General features: G+C 38.7%; 2 protein-coding genes across 2 annotated transcripts in view; both read left to right on the top strand.

Annotated features, from left to right (window-relative positions):
• Window positions 1-11239, top strand: part of LOC133711268 (uncharacterized) — a 64762-nt gene extending 53523 nt beyond the window's left edge. Inside the window, exon 5 of the mRNA XM_062137418.1 lies at window positions 11090-11239. Coding sequence (XP_061993402.1) covers window positions 11090-11239 — 150 coding nt within the window. The remainder of the gene's footprint in view (window positions 1-11089) is intronic.
• On the top strand, window positions 723-8328 carry LOC133708470 (topless-related protein 2). The gene is made up of 25 exons (XM_062133944.1): window positions 723-1050; window positions 1132-1311; window positions 1455-1568; window positions 1675-1833; window positions 1994-2171; window positions 2283-2418; window positions 2866-2981; window positions 3081-3210; window positions 3323-3432; window positions 3595-3664; window positions 3741-3814; window positions 3898-3993; window positions 4091-4183; window positions 4799-4926; window positions 5026-5260; window positions 5364-5522; window positions 5632-5727; window positions 5915-6067; window positions 6161-6271; window positions 6404-6580; window positions 6701-6829; window positions 6918-7013; window positions 7376-7558; window positions 7632-7807; window positions 7902-8328. The coding sequence occupies exons 1-25, from the start codon at window positions 971-973 to the stop codon at window positions 8095-8097; spliced, it is 3375 nt and encodes a 1124-aa protein (XP_061989928.1). The 5' UTR covers window positions 723-970; the 3' UTR covers window positions 8098-8328.
• Window positions 11240-23758: the final 12519 nt, after the last annotated feature.

Raw genomic sequence — 23758 nt, 5'->3', positions numbered from 1 at the left:
GCATTTACACACTCTTAAATTTTTTATTTTTATTTTTGTCCAAAGCGTAAATTATCAAAAGTGACCAAAACAGGAAATCAATCCGCTATTTAGTTAAATAATAACCAAAGAAATCCGTTAGAGACGCATTTTTCGCTCTTGAAAAAATTTCAAGTTTTGTCTAGAATCTAAGAACCAAATCCAAATAAATCAACATTTATTTAGATTCTTTCCCCCAAATCCATAGATTTACCCCCAAAAGATAAAAAAAAAAAAAATAATGACAATCCACGTCAAGTAACATCATGTTACTGGCAGAGCAGATCCAACCAGAGAGGCCCGACACGTAGGCGTCAGACAAGGAAACAGGAGGGATGGGGGTGGACGTTACCACGCATATTCAATCCATTTCATTTTCGGCCTCGATTCCGGCCTTTACCAAACTCCAATCCCCTGCTCCCACCTCCTTTCTCCCACATCACTCCACCCACTCGATCCCCTCCACGTGTCAGCCCACCCCGATCGGAAAGTCCATAGCTCGCACGTACCCCACCGCGTCGCACCCTATAAATACCCCCAACTAACTCAATCTCGTCCCCTCTTCGAAATCATGAGTCACTGAGCTTTTCTGATACGTGGAAATTCTTATCAGCGATAACCTATCCGCTCCATTTTGTCAGTGATAGCGTATCAGTGATAGGTGGGTGTGAAACAAAGACACAGGAAAACGCATCGAAGAAAGTGCGAGCAACTACTCTCTCTCTCTCTCCTTTATCTTTTTCATTTCTCTCGTGTAGTGCTTCTGCACTGTTCTCGTTGAAACGGCGAATCATGGAAACAAAACCCTAGAGAAACCGACTGCGTCTCCCCGATTCAAAACTCGCCGCCTCCACCAAACGCCGTCGTTTCGGCAGCTAATTTTCCGCCGCGGGTGTGTGGAATCCGCGCGTGAGCTTTCGAATTTCACCGTCGAGGTCTCGGAGGGGCAAAAATGTCATCTCTGAGCAGAGAGCTGGTTTTCCTGATCCTTCAATTTCTGGAGGAGGAGAAATTCAAGGAGGCTGTACATAGGTCAGTGACGCCATTTTTTTTAATTTTGATTTTTTTTTTTTTTTTGGAATTTTGGGGGTTAAAATTTGAATTTGGTTTCAGGCTCGAGCAAGAGTCTGGATTCTTCTTCAACATGAAGTACTTCGAGGAGAAAGCGTTGCAGGGAGAGTGGGACGAGGTGGAGAAGTACCTGTCCGGGTTCACCAAGGTGGACGAGAATCGCTACTCTATGAAGATCTTCTTCGAGGTCAGAAAGCAGAAGTATCTGGAAGCGCTGGACAGGTAGTTCTAATTCTCTTTTGATTAATTTGTTCTCGAAAATTGTAAAAGAGAAATAGGAGTGTTTATTGTTTGGAAAATTAAGAAGGAAAATTTGGAGTGTTAATTGATGATTGGGGGGTTTTGTGATTCGGAAATGAGCGCAGGCAAGACAGGGCGAAAGCTGTTGAGATACTGGTGAAGGATTTGAAGGTGTTTTCGACGTTTAATGAGGACTTGTACAAGGAAATCACTCATCTGTTGACTCTTGACAACTTCAGGTAATCTATTGCTGTACTGGAATTGTAAGTTTGGTTCCGTCGAGTTTAAATGCGTTTGAGGTTTAAATGTGTGCAATTTGGGGTTTTTTTTTTTGATATGATGCAGAGAAAATGAGCAGTTGTCCAAGTATGGTGATACTAAATCCGCTAGAAGCATAATGCTGGTAGAGCTGAAGAAATTGATAGAAGCAAATCCTCTATTCCGAGAGAAGCTGGTTTTCCCCACTTTGAAGGCGTCACGCTTGCGAACTTTGATCAATCAAAGGTATGTTTGGTGTTTGGAAATGCCTTTATTTTTAGTTTGTAAATTCCGATTTTGATACCTCCTGTGTTTGTGAAGGTCGGCAAATGTTGTTCTTTTGAAAGTCCATGTAATTGATTTTCATGTGTAAAATTCCTGAAGCAACAATTTTTTTTATGTGCAGTTTAAATTGGCAGCACCAGCTATGCAAAAACCCAAGGCCAAATCCTGACATTAAGACCTTATTCATGGACCACTCGTGTTCTCCTCCAAATGGAGCTCGTGCATCGACTCCAGTTACTCTTCCAGTTGCAGCTCTTACAAAGCCTTTAACTTATGCTCCTCTTGGAGCACATGGTGGAGTATGTTCTTACCTTTCTTTGTATTTTTTATGAATTTATCAATGTTGAAATTCATTTCAGTTAATGCTGACCTCGTGATGTTATATTATGCTATGTTCTCATTACGTACAGCCTTTCCCGCCGGCTGCTGCTGCTGCAGCTGCCAATGCGAATGCTTTAGCAGGATGGATGTCCAATTCTAATCCGTCCTTGTCTATGCAATCAGCTCCGGTCTCTGCTTCACCCCTGCCTGTTCAACTTGGTCAAGGTTAGGTCTTCATTCCTTTAGAGCCGGTTTGCAGTTTACATCATAGCATACTTGAATATATATTCTGAGACCTGTGTATTTCACTTGCAACTCATTGTCTTTTTACGAGAAGAAGAAAATTAAATGTTTTGAAGAGATTGAAGATAAATTTCATGTTACTCCCAAGGAACAAATATTCATGTTCAGGGGATTTGTCCTTGTTTTGAAGAGATTCAAGAAACTCTTCTTTGCTAAGCCATTCGACCTGTTCATCGAGTATTATCATACTGTTTATTTGCTTTTTGTTTAAGAAAGAAATTTCGTTTGTCCCATGTCCAACAAGTAGTAGTTAGTGTGCTGAACTCACTGGTCATTGTTTTATTTGCTTGAATGATTATTAGGTGCAGCATGTTGTACTTATTGTTTGAGCTATTTTGGTAACTTGGAATACTTTTGCTTTCTTAATAGTTTCTTCTTTAAAGCATCCAAGAACACCATCAACTGGTCTTGGAATGATTGATTATCAAGGCTCTGATCATGAGCAACTAATGAAACGCCTGCGGACTGCACAATCTGTTGATGAGGTATTATCAGCACCATTTCCAGATACTTATTTCTTGCATTGTGCTTCTGTATCTGGATAGTTGCTTCTAATATTGGAACTTTTACTTTCACATATTTAGGTTAGCTATCCTCCTCAACATGCTTCCTGGTCGCTAGATGACCTACCGAGAAATGTATCTTGTACACTTCGTCAGGGATCCACTATTATGAGCATGGATTTCCACCCATCTCATCACACATTACTTGCTGGTAGGTTGTGCCAGGAATGGATATGGATGGAGAATGATACCTTGAATATTTAGTTCTGTTTCGCTTCAATCTCTTATCCGACTTGAATAACATGTTTATGGATTTTGAGCAGTTGGCTGTAGTAATGGAGAAGTTACTCTGTGGGAAGTTGGGTTACGAGAGAAGCTGGTGTCCAAGCCATTCAAAGTATGGGAAATGACTACTTGTTCTCTGACATTTCAGGTGTAAATCCCAGCACTTTATAAGAACTATCAGTATACTACTATTCCTTATCTCGTTATTAAAAACATAGAATTTGTGTTTTCAAAGTCCTGGTGACAGTATATAGTAAAAGGTTTGCACTCATTATCTTTACCACTGCTCTTAACTTCAAGTCTCTTACAGGCGGCTATTGTCAAAGATTCATCAATGTCTGTTAACCGTGTATCATGGAGTCCAGATGGGAACTTAATCGGTATGTGCAGCAACACAGCTTTAGCATCATTTGAATGCATATTGGAACATAATTCCCTGTATTTTTGTGGTTGCAGGTGTTGCATTTACGAAACATTTGGTTCATCTGTATGCTTATCAAGGGTCTAATGATCTACGCCAACATTTGGAGGCATGTTTTGATTCTCTTTCTTCTACTTGGAGAGGACATTGTTTGCCACTTTAGACTGATGTTTGGATTTGATTTTCTCACAGATTGATGCCCACAGTGGAGGTGTGAATGACTTGGCATTCTCTCATCCAAACAAGCAATTGTGTGTTGTAACATGTGGAGATGATAAGATGATAAAGGTGGGTACCAAAATGTGAAGTTTCATTTAATCTTATCTTTTATTATTATTTATTTTAATATTATTATTTTGTGTTTTCTTTTGAAAAAAAAAAAAAGGTTTGGGATCTGGCTGGAAGGAAGCTTTTCCACTTTGAAGGTCATGAAGCACCTGTTTACTCGGTTTGCCCCCACCAGAAGGAGAATATTCAGGTGAGATATGTTCATTTCCTGAAGTCTGGATATATAGCATGTACATAAAGGCAAGATCTTCTATGGAGAATTACTTTTCTCTTGATGTTGGTTATACTGATAATTTTGGTGAGAAACTACAGTGTCAGCAAAAATGAATTCCAGACTAGCCAAAAGAATGAAAAGAAAACAGTAACAGTAACAGTAATCAAGTTTCATATAGTTACAGCCACTTGGTGGTAAATCTCAGATGAATATAGTGAATTGTGGGTATCATATTGTTATTATATTTTAAGTGGCATGTTATATCTGTTAAGACTTCCTTTATGAATTTTCAAACTTCATAGAACTAAAATAGCTTGACATAGGAGACTTTAGCTCATTTTATTTTTCGTATTGGTTTATTTACCTTGAATTCTGTGCTTGTACACAATCTTACCAGTTATTTGTTTAGTAGTCCTTGTTATGTGCATTTCACTTATCTCAGATCTTGTTATGCAGGTAGAGAATTTCACAAGAGTTTTAATGATAGGATAACGTTATGAGAATTGTTAACTATGGGAAAGTGACTGAGGCAAGCTTCTTCTGGTGGAGATAAATTCATGGTTTTGTAACTGCTTCGTTTTATATTTGCAGTTTATATTTTCAACTGCTGTTGATGGAAAAATAAAAGCTTGGCTGTATGACAATGTGGGCTCCAGGGTTGACTATGATGCTCCAGGGCACTGGTGCACCACAATGCTGTACAGTGATGATGGAAATAGGTAAAAGGAACATGCACATGGTTTATGTGTCCTCTTTGTCACATGTTTCTTTGTTCATGTGGCAATGTACAAATTACGACTGATCCTCTTATATCTCAGATTGTTCTCTTGTGGGACTAGTAAAGATGGTGACTCCTTCCTGGTTGAATGGAATGAAAGTGAAGGGGCAATAAAGAGGACCTATAGTGGGTTCAGAAAGAAATCTAATGGCATCGCTCAATTTGATACCACAAGAAATCACTTTTTGGCTGTTGGTGAAGATAGCCAGATAAAATTTTGGGATATGGATAATACAAATGTTCTTCTCAGTATAGAGGCTGATGGTGGACTACCAGTAAGAAACCTCATTGCTTATTACTTATATTTTTAAATAGTATGAGTGGCGGATTCCGTTGTTTTGAGGTTATTCACTAATATAAGCATCGGGATTACTTCAGCCTGTTCCTCGCTTGAGATTCAATAAGGAAGGGAATCTGCTTGTTGTTACCACGGCTGACAATGGATTCAAGGTTCTTGCAAATGCTGATGGTCTTAGATCCTTAAGAGCAATTGAAAATCGATCTTATGAAGCATCAAGAACACCTATTGAGATGAAGGTTGTTATTTCTTTCTGAGCTGCACTAGACCTTCAATTGACTTCGTGTTTTTTGAAAAATTGATCTGCTCTTTGTGGAGAACTTGATTTACTTGATTTTCCTGGATCAGGTATCTACTTCGGCCATGGTTCCAAATATCAATCCTGCCATTAATAAAGTAGATCGTATGGATGCAAGCTCTCCTGCCAGACCTACTCAGATTCTTGTATGTGATATAAATGATAAAGTTCATATATGACTTTACTAATAGTAATAACTTAATCACAACTGACTGGTTGCTCATGGACTTGACTTATCCAAGGACAACCATAGTTCTGTAGTCATATGAAGTTTGATTAGCCATCCCCCCCTCCCTCTCAGAGTAGGTCTAAATTTTCTTACATTTGATGTAGAATGGAGTTGATCCTATGGCAAGAAGTGTAGAAAAGCGAAGACTATTAGATGATGCATCCGAGAAAAATAAACGTTGGGAACTGGCAGAGATTGTTGATCCTGTTCACTGTCGAGTGGCTACGATGCCAGATAGTAAAGATCCTGCTAACAAGGTGATTTTCAGTTTTATGGTTTTTCTATTTTGTAGATTTTGATGTCATAGGCTCATATGTAATAGTTTCAAGTGTGGTCTCATTTGAGTTCAGGTTGCTCGACTTCTGTACACAAATTCTGGTGCCGGCATTCTGGCTCTTGGTTCAAATGGGGTCCAGAAGCTATGGAAGTGGAGAAGCAGTGAACAAAATCCAAATGGAAAGGTGATGTTAACACAAGCACTAATGATATCTCTCTTCGTCTAAGCTGCATGCATTTGTGCAGAATATATAATGCTTTGAGTATGTGCCGCAACTTTCATGAAAAGATTTCTGACTTTTTTTATGGTTCAAAAGGCCACTGCTAGTGTCGTTCCGCAACATTGGCAACCCAACAATGGTCTTTTGATGACTAATGATGTCCCTGAAAACTGTGAGGAAGCAGTTCCATGTATTGCACTCTCAAAGAATGACTCCTATGTGATGTCGGCATGTGGCGGAAAAGTGTCTCTGTTCAATATGATGACATTTAAGGTAATTTAGTACTGATGTAATGCCAATGAATCATATGAAGGTTTCTGTCTTCTGCCACAATTTGGATGGTGCTGCTCCGGATTGAATTGATGTTTGAGATGAAAATTTGTGGGTTTGCAGGTAATGACAACTTTCATGTCACCTCCACCAGCCTCAACCTTCCTAGCATTTCATCCTCTGGATAATAACATCATAGCAATTGGAACAGAAGATTCAACTATCCACATTTACAATGTTAGAGTTGATGAGGTGACTGATTTAAGCATCTTTTTGTATATTTTTATGTAATTAAATGTTGTCTGTGATTATCAATATCAATTGGTTGCTCTGCTGCTAGGTCAAATCAAAACTGAAAGGCCACCAGAAACACATTACTGGATTAGCGTTTTCTGTTAACCTTAAGATCATGGTTTCATCAGGTGCTGATGCTCAAGTACGTGACATCCATTCTTTCTTATGTTATTGGAACAACTTGTCAACTTTTCCTGTTAATGTGTGTTTTGGTCTCTGTGTCATTGTAATTTTGTAGTTTGCTTGAAGCTGAATGTAAGTTGATTTTTAAAAGTCTTTAGATCTTGCTGCAGGTAATATATATGCTCAATGAGCTTATCTAGGTGTCTATAGATGCTAGGACATTTTAATTTTTTTTTTTTTTTTTGTGTGAAAGTTCATGATTCACGTTTTCCTGTGTACCATCAACTACTTGAATCTTTGAGTAATGTTAGATCCCTTATTAATCATGCCTCCCAATATGGTTTCTTTGAAAATGTGTTACAAAAAAAATTGCACTTGCAGCTATGCTTTTGGAACATGGATACGTGGGAGAAGAGGAAGTCGCTGACAATTCAACTGCCAGCCGGAAAGGCGCCTGTTGGTGACACACAAGTGCAATTCTATTCTGATCAAACTCGGTTGTTGGTATGCCATGAGACTCAACTAGCACTATATGATGCTGCCAAAGCAGAATGCATTCGACAGGTATAGAACGTCTTGGCATGAGTTACTCTTGTTTGTATGCAACAAATCCCTGATTTGTTAAATAATCTTGCAGTGGATGCCGCAAGATGTACTGCCTGCACCAATAACATGTGCAGCATATTCCCCCAATAGTCAACTAGTCTATGCGGGTTTTACTGATGGCAATATTGGAGTATTTGATGCTGATAGTCTGAAATTAAGATGTCGTATTTCCATGTCAGTGTACTTGGCACAAGCATCCCCAAGCAGGTATTTCAAGCACTCAGTTATTTGTGGTTTATGAGGTGGCTTTACCACTAAATCCTATTGTCTTCTAAACCAACTTTGTCCTACTTTGTGACAGCCAAACTGTGTACCCGCTAGCTCTTACAGCACATCTGCAGGAGCCATATCAGTTCGCCGTTGGACTGACAGATGGATCTGTTAAAGTTATAGAGCCCTCAGACGCTGAGGGGAAGTGGGGAGTTACAGTGCCTGTCGATAACGGAGCACAGAACGGCTGGACAGCAACATCTTCGTCTAACAATCCTGCTTCTTAATTAGCAGCTCCAGCGAGCAAGTCTATGTCTATTTCCTTGTATTGATTTGTATTCTATTTGTGTAGTATAGCGGACTTGTAGGTTGGTGATCCACATATGTGCCTCACCCAATGTGTGAGCAAAATAGAGATCTAATGGTTAGGGCAAAAATTTATGTATATACATATGTTTTCCATTATACATGTGTTAATTATTTATTCAAATATATGGTTCCTTTCTTCTTTGCTCCAATTTTGCAGTTTGCAATGTTTATGTGGACGTGTAGACTCCAAATACTGAAGAAGTCGAGTCAATCTCCTCCGACACCTTTGGGTGTCATTGTCAGGTAAACATAAGAGGCAGAAATTGAATATGAGGCTCCGCAGTAGGAGACTTGTTCGTGTGATGTTCAGAAATTATAGTAGTTATCTAGTGGAAGTTACTTGGTGCTTGGATTCTTTGAATGGTTTTCTATATGATAAAGACTGGTATGGTCGATGCAGATGTTTTTGGATTCATATGAAAGTTATGCATACTGGCCTTGAAAATGCTCTTAATTAGTCTTTGAAACTGCTTCACTTGTCAAATGCTTTTATAGCCGATGAAATACTTCTAGGCTTCTAGCAAAATTTGTCGGACGATCAAAAGTGCTTTCGATTCCGAAAGTGCTTTTAATGCTTCCAGAAACTCTTCCAAACAACTGAAACAAGGGTCCGACCCAGGTGGTGGGTGGAGGTTGGAACATTTTAATTAATTATTGTTACTTATGAAGTCATGACGCCCATTATTTAGGTCACCATGAAGCTAAGACTAGCCTTAAAAGCCTTTCTTTCTTGAAATGGCAAAATGAACAGATCTTATTGTAGAAATCTGTTCGAGGCCAAATTCAATCAAATATTTCCAGACTAGAACATGTCAGTCACCTCATGGAGTTTTCCTGCCGATTCCATCTTCCGGACTCCTCTCCTAGCATTATTGTAACTGAGCAAAAAACAAAAGGACAGCCCACATATAATGCTAGCACCCTACTTGGACGGTCCTAACTCCTAAAGTTGGGTCGAAGCCAACGATTAGTTCCAATCATGCCATGTGTTCATGACCAAGAAATTATGTTATATAATTTACACAGACAAAAAATTTGAATCCCAGGCTTCTGGTATACATATAAATTCTGGGGTACTGTTCTTCATTTGTCTCTGCATGTGTTATTATTGTGCTCACTGATAGATGTCACTGTAGAAAGAAGTGGTTTTTACGATGGGATGTGTGTCTCTGTGACTCTCTATTCCTCGGTCTCTCCAACAAGCAAGTGCTGTGTAACATGACAAACCCTAGCTTAAACCCTAAGTAAAGAACAATGTTCATTGTTGTGAGATGTCTTAACTTGATCGATATTATTGGAGGGTTTGTATTTTAGTGGTCATTACAATGATTCAATGAATGAGTTCTGAAGAACTCTACAGATAACCTGTAGGGATAAGCTGTTCCATGTCATGTATAAATAATCAAAGAGCTATAAAATCTACTCAACCACCCAACCTAACAAGAAAAGAATGAAAAAAAGGTAATCAAGTTCATCTCCAAGGGGATATATATAATTATATATGGATGTAATCATTCAATTTTACATGGAAGATGAAAATCTTTTTCTCCTCGAAAACAATTATTGGAATAGGACTTTAAGAAAAGATATATGGATGTTTTTACTTCCTCACAACTACCATGCTTTAGCATCTACAATAATGAGAAGCAAACAAAAGTTGCCCTAACTTATTGTTACCAATAACCCAACGTTTCAAACATGATGTTCGATCAGATGAGTCGCTTCAAATTTGATAAAAATGAAACATTGTTTGGAGATGGTCTAAGTCTCTAAGATCGCTTTGATTTGATCAGGTTTTGGATGTTGGTGGTAGTGTATCGGTATGGTGGTTGTGCGGATGCAGGTGGCCAGAGTTGGATTGAATTCATCAGCGGTGATGGTGGAGGATTTGATGCTTTGAGCTTGACTAGATTGGGGATCCGAGTCATCACTTCAGTTGTTGCCAAATTCTGATTGATAATCCAAGTCACCTTTGATTATGACCCGAATAAGGCTAGATGAACCAGCTATAAATCTATAACTCACTTACACACACACACACACATATATATAGGATCAAGAGAGGACATTCATAAACTTAAAAAGTGAGGATGTTTTTATTTTTAGTATGTATCTATCTATCTATACGTACTATTTTTTTTTTGAGGTAAAATGATGATTTCATTAATAGCAAAACGCAGGCCAGAATGACACAGGTACATAGTTCCCACTAGGGGTGATAGGTGCCATTATACTTGAAACATTTCCGCTCCTCTATTTAGGAGCCTATCAGAACTAGAATATTCTAGCTAGGAATAATAGCAAAGAAAAGCTTCCGAAGCCAATGCGCTCAATTACGGTGCATCAAGAAACTCTTTCTCTTTGGATGTAGAATACAACATTCTGTAGGCCAAACTAAAAACGGTGCTTAACTTCCTAATACAAAGAATTTATTGTAATTAGACAAACTAAAAACATAGGATGGGCCTAGGGCAAAACACCCCAGCCCAATTAGTAGGCCCAAGAGCATCCAAAATGGTAATCCAAACTCCAGAGCCCATTCAGCAGCCTTGGTTGGTTCCAGCCCATCATCCCGGAAGACGTGTCGTACGTCACCAGCCTGGAGCCTCCGCCCGACCTGCACTGCCACGACCCTTTCCGCCTCGATCTACGCCACCTCGACCACCCGCCGCGACCTCCCACCACGACCACCCGCCGCTGTGACCCAAACCGCTGCGCACCACGCCATCCCAGCGCACGCCGTCGTGAAGGCCTAACTCAGAATCGCGTCGGTCCAGCATCCCACCGTCTACACCACCACCGATTCAGAACCATACACCGGTCTTGATTAGCACAGTCACGCCGCCGGTCACAGAGCACAAGCCGCAAGCCGCCTGGACCTACCTCGAGCTCAACCACCTATGAAGCACTCTTGAAACAAATCGGGTCGAATACCAGTCCGACAGCCCACACTGGTCAGGCCGCCGCCGGACGAGCTCGAGTTATCAATCGGAAAGGAACCGGTCTTGGGTGTTAGGGTTTCTCGAGGAAGAGGAGAAAACTTGGTTTCTAAGATTATGAATTATCTATCTATACTATTATTAAGAGAAGAGATTTTGTTAGCTAAGATCTAAAATTTTGACAAAATTGACCCTAGAAGATTAATAAACTTTGAGAATTAATTAAATCACAAGGATAATTAAGACATTTACAAAATATAACTTTATTAATTTTTTTTTATAAAAAAAGTAACCACAACCCCACTTTTCTCTCTCCCATTTTTTTTTCTCTGCAATAACCAACTATTTTCTTTTTTATTTTCTGAAAAAAGAACGTGCGTCTATTGCCACCCTACTATTTTCTTAGTTCACCCTACAAACATTTGAATTATTGAAAGACTATATTACCCACGTGCAAAATAACTAATAAATACACTAATTTTCTAAAATTCAAATCTATAAGGAAAACTAAATACATTAAAAATTAATTAAATACAAAGATTACTTAATTTCTCATTGGATAACATCAATCTTCCCTTTCAAAAAAAAAAAATGAAGATTAAAATCTTCTCGACCCAAATTTGAATTTACTATTTTTTTGTCCTTTTGTTGATTCCTCATCGTTAATCCATTATTCAATTCACAAAACCATTAGTGAAATCAAAAGTAAAAATTAATTCATTAACTTCATCAAAATCTTTGAAATACCCTTTGTGAACACCGAAAGTAAAAATTTAAAACATGAAATAAAAAAATCAATCTCATCTTCATTACTCATAGTTGTTAACTTACTAATCTTTTGACATGGATTGGAATAGATAAACATTGAAACTAAAAGAAAAAATTAAACAAATAGAGGTAAATTAGATTATGATTTTATTAGGAAACTTTATTATATTTTAATTTTTTTATTGGTATAAATTTTCGTTAAAGAAAAAAAATACTTTTTTAATTGGATATGTCATGGAAAGAAAAGTGGGTTAGATAAGTAAATTTAATAATTAAAATTAAAATGTAATGAGCAAGTATGGTGAACAAAGAAAATGGTAGGGTGGCAATAGCCGCACCCAAAAAGTAATAACTTGCACATGCAGAGTATGTGTGGGGAAATGCTAGTTTCATAATCTAAACTACTCACACATATGAATTCTACAAAAAAAAAAAAAAAATTGAGTAAAAACAGCAAGAACTTTATTGATTAAGTTAAACGATTACAATCAAAAGCTAAAGCATCCAGAATGCTTTCTGGAGCTTGGTCTATCCATACTTGAGTAGTATTGGATTCATAAGCAATGGCTGCTAACCTATGTGCCATAAAAAATTAGTCAAATCGGAAAACTTTTAATCATTTGATTAGCACAATGTTCGTTTTAATTTTATCTAACGGTTTATATTTTTTTACACAATTTTGAGTGACCAAATGATTATGAATTTGGTTAATTTTTTGTAGACACAATTCTTGCATAAGAATATAAAGGATCAACGGTTGAAATCATTGAATTAGGTCATATATTAGTGTAAAATAATAAAAATCTTCAAATTCTTAAAGTAAAGATGTCATCTCTTGATCCTCCATATATATATATATATATATATATATATATATATATCAACTAATGTGACATAACCATTCACAAATTAGACACTTTCATTAAATATGCTACTATATTAAGACGGATTCTAGGTACATAAAAAGATGGTTCACTTAACATTATTACTAACTCATTCTTTATTTTGGGTGTCTTTGCAATTTTGGGACTAGATTTGGCCCCCCAATTGTCATTGATTTTGGGTTTGGGACCTGGACTGATGGTATTTGTTTGGGAGATCGCTTACCAATATGTCTGTTGTTACCCTTAGTCACCTTCGGTTTCTTTGGGTGAATTAGGTTCAATAATTTCTTCAGTTCTATGTAATATTCAATTTTATTTTCTTGTTGGAATTTGCATGATCATCCAAATAACTAGCTATGAGAATTATTACTGTATTACACAGCTGATTTATTTTTATTTTTTTGAATAACACAGCTGATTTATAATCGACCACGATGAGTATGTTTCATAATATTATTGTTTTTTTTTTCTTTTCATAATATGTCCTCCATCCCGTTTGTATTTTTCTTTCAGTATTAATAAAATTCTGAGAAAGGACGCTGAGTTAGTCCTCCACTCGCTTCCCTAAAAAAACAATAATAATAATAATAATATTGTTGTTTAGTTTCAATGTTTTTGCTTTGTTTATTTCTCATTGCATTTTTGCATTGTTGGATTATAATCCATCTTATTAGTCAATATAGTGTTGTTATTTTTCCTATTTTTATTTATTTTTGAACAATGTTAGCTTTTCTATTAAGAAATGAAAAGATTAGCTAAAATATCTTTGACAGAAAATGATCAACAACCTTTTGTCTGCCAACTGTGATATCCCAAATATTCTCTTGAATTAAGAAACATGCGGCTACGTTCATATCTGGATATTCACAGTGCCCCACTTCCACATTTCCTAGAAGCTTGATCAACTTTACGGCGATGAACAGAAACTTATGCCTTTTTGGTGTCTAGTGTGATACTATAAAACTCGGGCTAATATGAAAGTTCGAAATCTTTGGTGCTTTTAGATTATTTTTATCAGTTTGCGATGAATATATATATAAGCAAAATTAGCAGACACACATATGTTGGCAAAACTTCCGCGTCAAAAAGTTGGATCATCAAAAGCTTACATTCAAAAGAAAGTTGAATGAGCTTGGAGACAGCTAAAGAAGGAAACCATACTAGGATATATGCTAATATTGGTTTGCAAAAGAGAGAGCATCTCAAAAGAACAATCTAGCTTAACCATATACGAAACTTCTCTTAGATTTGGTAACTTTGCGTCTTTGATAGGTTATGCCACCCAAAACATAATCGGATTTTAGCTGCATAGTTTATATGACTTACGTTGTCTATTTTCTTACGAAAACTTTCGTGAGACAAATTATTTCGTTGCTTTGACGCTTCGATAAAGTTTTGATATTTGTTTCACAATATATTAGTTGAAATTCAGACATTTGCAATGCGATGTTGTGAACTTCATTATTATTATTATTATTTAAAGGACATTTTTTAAAACATTCTTAGCCACTTGGTGACCAACAGAACACCATTAAACAAGTCTATTTTTTTTTTTTTAACAAGTCTATTGGTGAAGAGGAAGAAATTTCAAAGGCATTTGTGGATTGCTAAATGTTTGAGTTTTAGTGTGTTAGCATGAACAATTCATTAGGCGTCAAACAACTTAAACACAAAATTGATCCGTCTTTAACACTTTTATTTTTTTCCTTTTATTACTCATTATGTATATAATTTTTTTAAAGATATTAAATTATGTTTTATCTCTTTCATCACACGACTAATTCAACCTATTGGATTACAGTACGTTAGACGTGACATAGCATGCCTGAATTTTAGTTGTGCAAACTTTATAGTGGTAGACAAGTGAAATTAAATCAAGCTAAAGTGCTAAACCAAGTTTCTATGATTAAAAAGAAAGTTAAAAGGAAAAAGACAAAAGAATAGCAGGCATAATTAGAATGGCACAACATTAGTACAACACACACACAATTAAGGTGTGAGTCGTCGTTGATATTGTTAATGAAACCTGATTCCGTTTCTCTAAGGCCCCGTTTGTTAGCCAGGAAATCAAATCTGGAATGTGAAATAGTTTCCCATTCCATTAAGGGCACGTTTACTTACTTGGAATGGAATGAAATGTAATGGAATGATTACGGAGTAAAAATACCCATGTGTTTACTAACACATCAAGGAATCGGAATGATTCCAGGTAAAAGAATTCCTGTGTTTACTAACACATGAAGGAATGGGAATTGATGTAGGTCCCACCTATTTATCAGGAATCGATTCCTGAATACTCAGGAATTCGATTACGAAGGGGGGAGATGGGTTTAGAAATCATTCCTCCGGAATCAATACCGATTCCTTTCTTCTCCCATTCCACTTGTCTCCGATTCATGACTATTTTCCATTCCAAGTAAGTAAACGTGCCATAAATTGTTGTGTTTGGTTAAGTCATAAGTCTGAAAAGGAAAGTAAAATAAATGAGTTGACCGGAGTTCAATTTCATAAAAGAGGCGGAATAGAAATACCATCTAGGATGTGGTATTTCAATTCCTTGACTCAACGGAATTGAAAATTTACTTGTTTAGTCATTCATAAAATCTGGTCAATTAATAATTCTTATCTCCACTCATTCATTTTTAATCGTCCATATTTAATTCGATTGTGTTTAAGGATATCTCTATTTGTGTTTAGCCCAAACTCTAGGTTACTTGACCTAGTGGTAATAGGGTTAAATTAGAAGGATCTGGATTCCTATTCAATGTACGATTACTTTCCTTGTATGATTGAGATTCTATACATTGTAATCCTCTATATAAAGAGGCCCCTATTATCAATGAGAATACACAGCGATTTCCTCTCAAATATCGTTTCCCTAAAACACGTTATCAACACGAAGCCCTAACCCTGAAACCCTAAATTCGTAGCCTCAAAATCCCAGAAACTTCCGCAAACCACCTTGAAGCCCCAGATCCCAAGAGCTCGGAACCGGCTGCGAAACCACCGGAACTGGCCGGAATCGACATGAACCGGCCGCCAGAAGTGACTGAATCCGGTCCCAAAGAAGAATCCGACGATCTCCAGCCGGGTTCGCATCCTTCCCATCCACCTGTCACTGCCTTCCTTCGTCAGAAGTTGCAGCCATACTCCGGGAGCCCGGAACAGAAAAAATATTCACCGGAACCGGCCTAAAAGGACCTGAACCGGCCACCACAACCGGCTGTAACCAAACCGGTAGAGGAAGAAAGAAAAATGAGAGCAGAGCCCAGAAGGGAAGCCCAAAGCCCAGCGCAGAAGCCCAATAACTAGGCCCACTGACGTCAGCCCTGCGTCAGCACCAGTCAGCGTCCACGTCAGCGTCTGCGTCAGCACCAGTCAGCGACCGCCGCCACGTCAGCACCTCAGGTCAACGACGGTCAACCATTTTCCGGAAACTTTCCGGTGACTTTTTCCGGCCACTTTCCGGCGACATTTTTCCGACCAACTTTTCGGGTTAAGATTTCCGGCAATTTTTCAAGGTAAACTTTTCTAAAAGTTCCCGTTTTTGAAGTTTTTATTACTTTTCTCTTCTTTTTCTCGGGGATCGACTTCCAACATCCCTTCTTCTACCCCCCTTTCTTTATCATAGGGGAGACCAAATTAAGCCGAACTGTGGGGGTTCGTGCTCACTCCAAGCTTGGAGCTTGTAGAGTCCTCCAAACTTAGAGTTTGTTGAGATAAAACGATCGACCGCAAACATCATTGTTTCGATCTAATCCAACCCCTCTTGGAATTAAATTTCTTGGAAGCGACTACGCTCAGAAATTTTATATGTTTTCGTGGTAGCCTTTTATGCTCCTAAACTAACCCTAATTTCTTGTTCTCTTTCAGGATGAGTAACATGAACAAATTGGACTTTGCTCCATTAGGAACAACTGGATCTGAATATCACAGGTGGGTTCGTGATGTCCGCCAGCATCTCAAGGCCGATGGAATCCTGGATACGATTCTCGAGCCTAACCAGGACGTGCTAACTGTTGAGCAAGCTCAAGCTTTGGAAGCAAATAGAGCAGCCTTAGAGGCAAATAAGGCGAAAGCCATCATCCTAATGACTCGTCATATGGATGACTCGCTCCAGTACGAGTGTATAAATGATGAAGACCCCAGAAGGCTGTGGGTCTCACTTGAAGAAAGATTTGGCAACGTCCATGACTCCCTGCTTCCTGACCTAGAAGTGAGATGGCATAGCCTCCGCTTCTGTGATTTCAAGTCAGTTCTTGACTACAACTCGGAAGCACTTCGCATTAAATCCTTAATGGAATTCTATGGTAAAGAAATCACAAATGCGATGTTGATTGAAAAGTCTCTCTCTACCTTCTCCGTCTCTGCATTGATGGTTACTAAGAACTATCGAATCGATGTTACTGCAGGACGGATCACAAGGTTTCACGAGCTCATTGGAGCTATGAATGTCGCTGAAAAGCATGACAACATCCTTGTGAAGAACTATAATTCAAGATCCGTGGAAATAGAGCATATTCCGGAATCCAATTATAGTCGCGCCCCTAAGAGAATGCTCCAAGAGCGAAACCCTAACCTTAGGGATACCTCAAGACGTTCTGGTCCATATAATCGCTCTACTTGGGAAGGTAATCGCCAAAATAGGTGAACACGGAACTGAATAGGTTAACGTGGAAAGAGAGAGGGAGGCAACGCCTCTGGCTATGTTGGTGGCGCCACTAACACTAAGAGCCATCTAAATGACGCTTTCAAAGCGCCTCAATCAATGGAGTTTGAGCAAAGAGATGTATGTTCTCGATGTGGAGTGTCTGATCATTGGGCACACATTTGTAGAGCTCGTGAAGATCAAGAAGATCAAGAGAAGCTCACTATGCGGAACAAGAAGATCAAGAAGATGATCTAGAGTGAAGGGTTGAAGACTACAAATCTGGCTGTGATCAATAGATCGCCAATTATGTTTAAGTCTTTATTTTTCCAAGAGATGTAATAGGCAATTGCCATATATTTTTGTAGTAAATGCCAATGGTTTGGTCTTTCTTCAAAGTAGGCTCACCCAAAGTAAGTGTGATGTCTAGGAAGGTTTTGAGATAAGTGGTACTTAAGCGAGCTTTGCTCCACCGACATCTCTCTACTCACCTGGTCATATTTATTTGGAGTTACCGAAAGAAGTCAAACAACTAACTTTGTTTTGCATTCGCTAGCATTTGGGTTAGATTTTCCTAATGGTTAAGAGACAATGATGTACTCCATTGGCTTATGAATAAAATTTCGAGTTCTTTTCATTATGACTCAATTTTGATTCTAAGCATATTACTTTGTGACTACGATGGCTGGGCCATCAGTATTAATTCAAGGACATGGAATAGCCCAAGTTCCCCTTGCCAAAAGGCACCTTGATTACTGTCGCAAAAACTCTCTATGCTCTTAGGGCAAATCGCACCTATGAATAGCCAACGGATTCCATGCAAAAACGCATGTAGAGAACGGAAATGAGTTCCTTTGCAATACCTCTAATAATTGCGAACAAATGCACATATTAGAGAAGTTTATGTGTCTCTCTAGTGGACTCTATGTCACTATTCGAGCTATTAAATCCAATAAAGTTATGAGAGAAGATCTCTTGGATTTAGACACATATTGGTTTTGTCACGACATGATAGGTCATCCTGGTCATGATATGATGATCCGTCTACTAAAAACTTCACATGGACATCTTTTCTCTCGAGCAAAATGAAGCATGAATCAAAAGTTGATTCCTGGACTAAGTGTGACTGACGCTGCTGCCTAGGGCACCGCCTCCGTCCACCACCAGCCTAGGGTTGGCGTAGTCCCTATCCATGGCGCCCTAGGTGATGCTGCAATCACCAACTTGCTTCAAATAGCGTTTCAGACGCTTAGGACTAACCAAAATTTTCATTGGTTGCTTCTAAAGCCTCTCGCTTGTTTTACAAAGCCCGTTCCTTAGGGAAACAAGGATTGAGACCGTCCTATGCAAAGGATATGACAATACTCATTATGTTCTTACATAGAATTTGTATGGATTCTGTGGATTGATTCAACCAACTTGCGGACGTTTAAATATCTCATAATGTTGGTTGACACGCAAACACGCTGGTCACGTGTTGTGCCATTGTCTACTTGTAAAGCTGCTTATGCTACACTCCTAGCACATATCATACAACAACGGGCTCACTCCCCGGATCATCCTATTCCGTCAATTGGATTTGACGATGCTAGAGAGTTTACATCGAAGACTTTTGATGGTTATTGCATTGGGACTGATGTTGGACATCATATTCCCATGTACACACCCAAATGGTCTCGCGGAAACGACTACGATGGTAGTCCAGACATTGGTAATGCGCACCACTCTCCTTATATCCGCTTGGGGTGATGCAATATCGCATGCAGCTATGCTAATTCGTCTACGACCCACTGCCACTCAATGTATCTCTGCGTTACAGCTAGTGACTGGGTACAAGTATCGTACTTATGCATCTTTGAGTGTGCCATTTATGTGTCAATTGCGCCGCCACAGCTCTTTATGATGGGTCCTTACAGACGAATGGGCAACTACGTTGGATTTGAGATTCCAACAATCGTTCGCCACTTAATGCCCTTGCTAGGCGATCTCCTTACCGCTAGATTTGCGGATGTCACTTTGATGAGACAGTCTTCCCGTCGTTAGGGGGAGATAAGAACACGAATGTTCAACAGGAACGACAGGAATTGTCGTAGTCTGTCCCCACTATATCTCATCTCGATCCCTGTTAAAGTGACGAGATCACACAAATATGCTGCAAACATGCCTGCAAGGATGGACGTCCCTACTAGAGAACGTAGCGCCACCCTACACAGAGGTAGGCATGGCGCCAACGCCATAGAGAGTGGTACTTTGGCGTTACAGGCCATGGCCCCAGCTAGGATGCGTGGGAGGCCCGTGAGTTCAAAGGATACTTTGGCACATTCCAATCCTTCGATCATCGACACTCAAAATCCGTCTCATGAGAATCTTCCGGATTATGGTTATCGTTGGGGGACGCTTCAACGTCAGAACCTATTCCTGAGAATATAGAGCTCTATGAAAATTACACTAGTGTACATGAGACGTGGGATAGAAACTCCATCATAATTGATGATGTAGTTGCGCATTTAGTTGCGCATGAGTTTGTTGAGTCAGATGATATCGAACCACGCTCTGTTGATGAATGAATGCCAACGTAGAGAAATTTGGCCTAAATGGAAAGATGCGATCCAGGTTAAGATGAATTCTCTAACGAAGAGGAAGGTTTTCGAGCTAGTGATGCCAACACCTCCTGACATAAAACCTATTGACTAATGGGTCTTCGTTAGAAAGCGTAGTGAGAAAAAGAGATGGTAATCTCGCCTTATGGCGCAAGGCTTCTCATAAAACGTCATGTAATCAACTACGATGAGACATATTCTCTCGTAATGGATGTCATTACACTCCACTACCCTGTCAGTTTGGTAGTTTCCGAATAACTGAACATGCAGCTTACAAATGTGGTCACTACGTATCTCTATAGGGATCTAGATACGGAATATACATGAACTTCATTTACCCAAGTCAAGTAGCTCTAGACCACGGAGCGCGTTTACAAAAGAGGTTGAAACGCTCACTAAAGTGACTACTTGATTGGGAAGGGATATGCCCACGCGTTTCCATAACAAGTTTCGGATTCTATCGCGGTTCATGTTGGACATGATCTTCATTAAAAGCTCTTAAAGAGTTAAGGGAAACCGCTGAACACTTGAAATCCGAGTTTGAGATGAAGGATTTTGGGAGAACACGATTATGTCTCGGTTTGGAACTTGAGCATCGTGTTGATAGATGCTTAGGCATTTTGACAATGTCAAACCTTCAAGCACCCCCATGATCGTTCGTAGTCTTGATCCTGAAAAGGATCCTCTTCGTCGAAAGGATGATGACGAAGATGTGCTAGAGGCAGAAGTGCCTTACTTAGTACAATAGGCGCATTATTCTACTAAGCTAAATGCACAAGATCAGACATCTCATTTGCAGTAAGCTTGTTAGCTAAGAGATAGCTCTGCGCCAACGCGACGCCATTAGGATTGGTGTAAAAGATATCTTTCAGTACTTGAGATGTACGATTGATATGGGCTTGTTCTATCCCTACAGAGAGATGATAGATTCAGACCCATCACACACCAGGAACGCCGCCAACACTGGCCTGCGTCCATTATCCCCATCCCAAAACTACATGTGTTTTGGAAGGTTTTGCTGATATTGGGTATCTCTCTGACCCACACAAATGTCATTCCCAATCCGGTTAAGTGTTCACCATGGGAAAAGACCGTGATATCTTGGAGGTCTACAGAATAGACCTTAGTCGCTATATCTTCGAACAATGCAGAGATCATTTCTCTTCACGAACTGGTTCGTGAATGTATATGAATTGGATCCATAATTACGCATGTTCGAATAATTGTGGTTTGAAGTCTACCACAGATGAGCCTACGAGCATTTAGGATAATGCTGCTTGTTTTGAACAAATGAGGCAAGGCTACATCAAAAGCGATAACACCAAGCATAATCAGCAACAACAGACTCTCCTCGAGATCAAAGTGAACTAGGTTCAATCTGAGGACAGTGTGGCAGACTTGCTCACTAAGTCATTGCCTAAATTCCACTTTCGAGAGACATGTTGGTAGCATCGTTTGCGGAAGTTACCCGAACTCCCATGACCGTAGTCATCAGGGGGAGATGCAGTCATCAGGGGGAGATGCAAACATCAGGGGGAGATGTCTACATGTATGGTCTCGAAACGTGAAGGGTGTGTTGTGCTCTTTTTCCCCTTCGACCGAGGTTATTTTTGTCCCACTGGGTTTTTGTTACTCGGCAAGATTTTTAACGAGGCAACGAGAGAAGCACCGCGTTTGGATAACACAAGGGGGAGTGTTTAAGGATATCTCTATTTGTGTTTAGCCCAAACTCTAGGTTACTTGACCTAGTGGTAATAGGGTTAAATTAGAAGGATCTAGATTCCTATTCAATGTACAATTACTTTCCTTGTATGATTGAGATTCTATACATTGTAATCCTCTATATAAAGAGGCCCCTATTATCAATGAGAATACACAGCGATTTCCTCTGAAATATCGTTTCCCTAAAACAGATTGGGCATTATTGGAAAATCATTAATAAATCAATTCTCTCAAACCATTTTCTAATCTCAAGTCTTGAATCCTTCCAAACATCACAAATGGAAATGCTAAATCAATTCAATTCCATCCTTGAAAGAAAAATTAGTACAATTTCTTTTCCCACTGTAACATTCCGGTCAACCAAACGGGGCCTAAAAAAAAAACACTTTGGCATATTATTCCTGCCGTGGGCTAAGAAGTGAGTGATTACGAAACCAGACCAAGTTAGATCCTAAACATGTCATGCTTGCAGTGGAAAAGAACCACAAAATTATGCAAATAACCAAGCAACTTTAGTGTCTAAGAAAACACGAAAAGACAAAGATTGAAATGCATGGTTTGAAAGTTGAAACTATTCCTCAGTCTATGTCTTAATGGCCATCAACCCACAAATTAGAACAACTAAGCAATTCACTCATTTTCAATCTAGACTTATGGGAAAACCCAAATCCAATCGAGTGTTTGAAGACTTAAGGAATAAGAAATTTTCCTATCATTTTAATCCATATGGGATACCAATCATAGAAGACAACTCGAGAAATAGTCAATTTTCTTTTTCTTTTGGAAACAACAAAAGAAAAATATCTAACAAAAAAAAAATAACACCCAACATTTACAAGACAAAACTCATCTCACAATCAATTGTAAAAACAAAAAACATTATAGAAAAAAAAGGTTAAAATAAAAAATAAAGTGTGCGGCTATTGTCACCCTACTAACTACTTTGTTCCTCATACAAGTTTTTGATTTATTAAAATATTAAAATACCCTAATAAGAAATTACAATAAATGACAATATCTTATTAAAAATTTACAATTATTTTTTCTTATTATCCCTACATAATTTGTACTTAAAGAATAATCGTTTCATTCATCGTTAAACCTAGTGAGACTGATTGACTAAGACTTCATGAGATTGATTAATATAGACGAGGAGGAAGTCAAAAGCAATTGTGAGAGATACAAAGGAAGCCAAATAGAAAAAGAATTCGAGTTAAACCCTACATTTGAACTGAGTATTTTGAGTGCTGCAAATTGGTGAACGAAGTAAACATGAAATTAAAAAAGTATGTGTAGGGTGAACAAAGTAGCTATTAGGGTGACAATAACCGCACCCAAAATAAAAATTCCAAAGAACTTATGATAGCATAGAGTGACTTCAGTTTTATACAGAATCGGCCACAAAATCTTCTCTACAATATAAATAAATGAAAAAAAATTACCAGATCAGGTTTTCTTGAACAAATAAAACTTACAAGAAGAACAAAGAGAATGTTGTCAATCAAACTCTCAGTTCAAAAGCCTCAAACTGTCAACTTTCTTCCACTACAATAAACTCCCCTAAGTTTTGCTACTGTATATCCATTTTTCATTTAACCACTGCAAGTGGCTTAGTGGTTCTTGCCTAGTTGGGTGTGCTCCCCAACCTAGGTTCGAACCCCGAAGCTGTCAAAGTGGCGAGGCACTGTGCTGCAATGCACAGTTGGAGCATTTCACATGCGCCGAAGGGGTTTATCTTGGGCCTAGGAAGCCTTTAAAACAGAGATTTTTAATCAATTTTCAGTCTATTTTTGACACCCTTTCCTCACGAAAGAACAAATTGAATTAATGGAGAAGCTAAAATCTTTAAAAGATGCCACGTGTCCTTGGTATTGTTGTGTTATTTTCTGGCCAGTGATTGACGCCAGGCCAGGCTAGCATCTTTTGCCATGATTGACTGTGGGCCCCACCCTCGCTACCCCCTCTGTCAACCCACATGCGGTCTCTATGCCCCATGCACTCCTTTCACTAATTTTATT

The sequence above is a fragment of the Rosa rugosa genome, chromosome 5 (genome assembly GCF_958449725.1).
Source record: "Rosa rugosa chromosome 5, drRosRugo1.1, whole genome shotgun sequence".
Classification (NCBI taxonomy): domain Eukaryota; kingdom Viridiplantae; phylum Streptophyta; class Magnoliopsida; order Rosales; family Rosaceae; genus Rosa; species Rosa rugosa.
The sequence above is the reverse complement of the archived record's forward strand: the minus strand, read 5'-3'. Positions and strand labels throughout refer to the sequence as shown.

Excerpts from the sequence above, each read along its gene's own strand:
- LOC133708470 (XM_062133944.1), top strand. The coding sequence starts at position 971 with ATGTCATCTCTGAGCAGAGAGCTGGTTTTCCTGATCCTTCAATTTCTG. Across the intron at positions 3,665-3,740 it reads TCCAGATGGGAACTTAATCG|GTGTTGCATTTACGAAACAT; the intron begins GTATGTGCAGCA and ends TTGTGGTTGCAG. Across the intron at positions 6,830-6,917 it reads ACAATGTTAGAGTTGATGAG|GTCAAATCAAAACTGAAAGG; the intron begins GTGACTGATTTA and ends CTCTGCTGCTAG.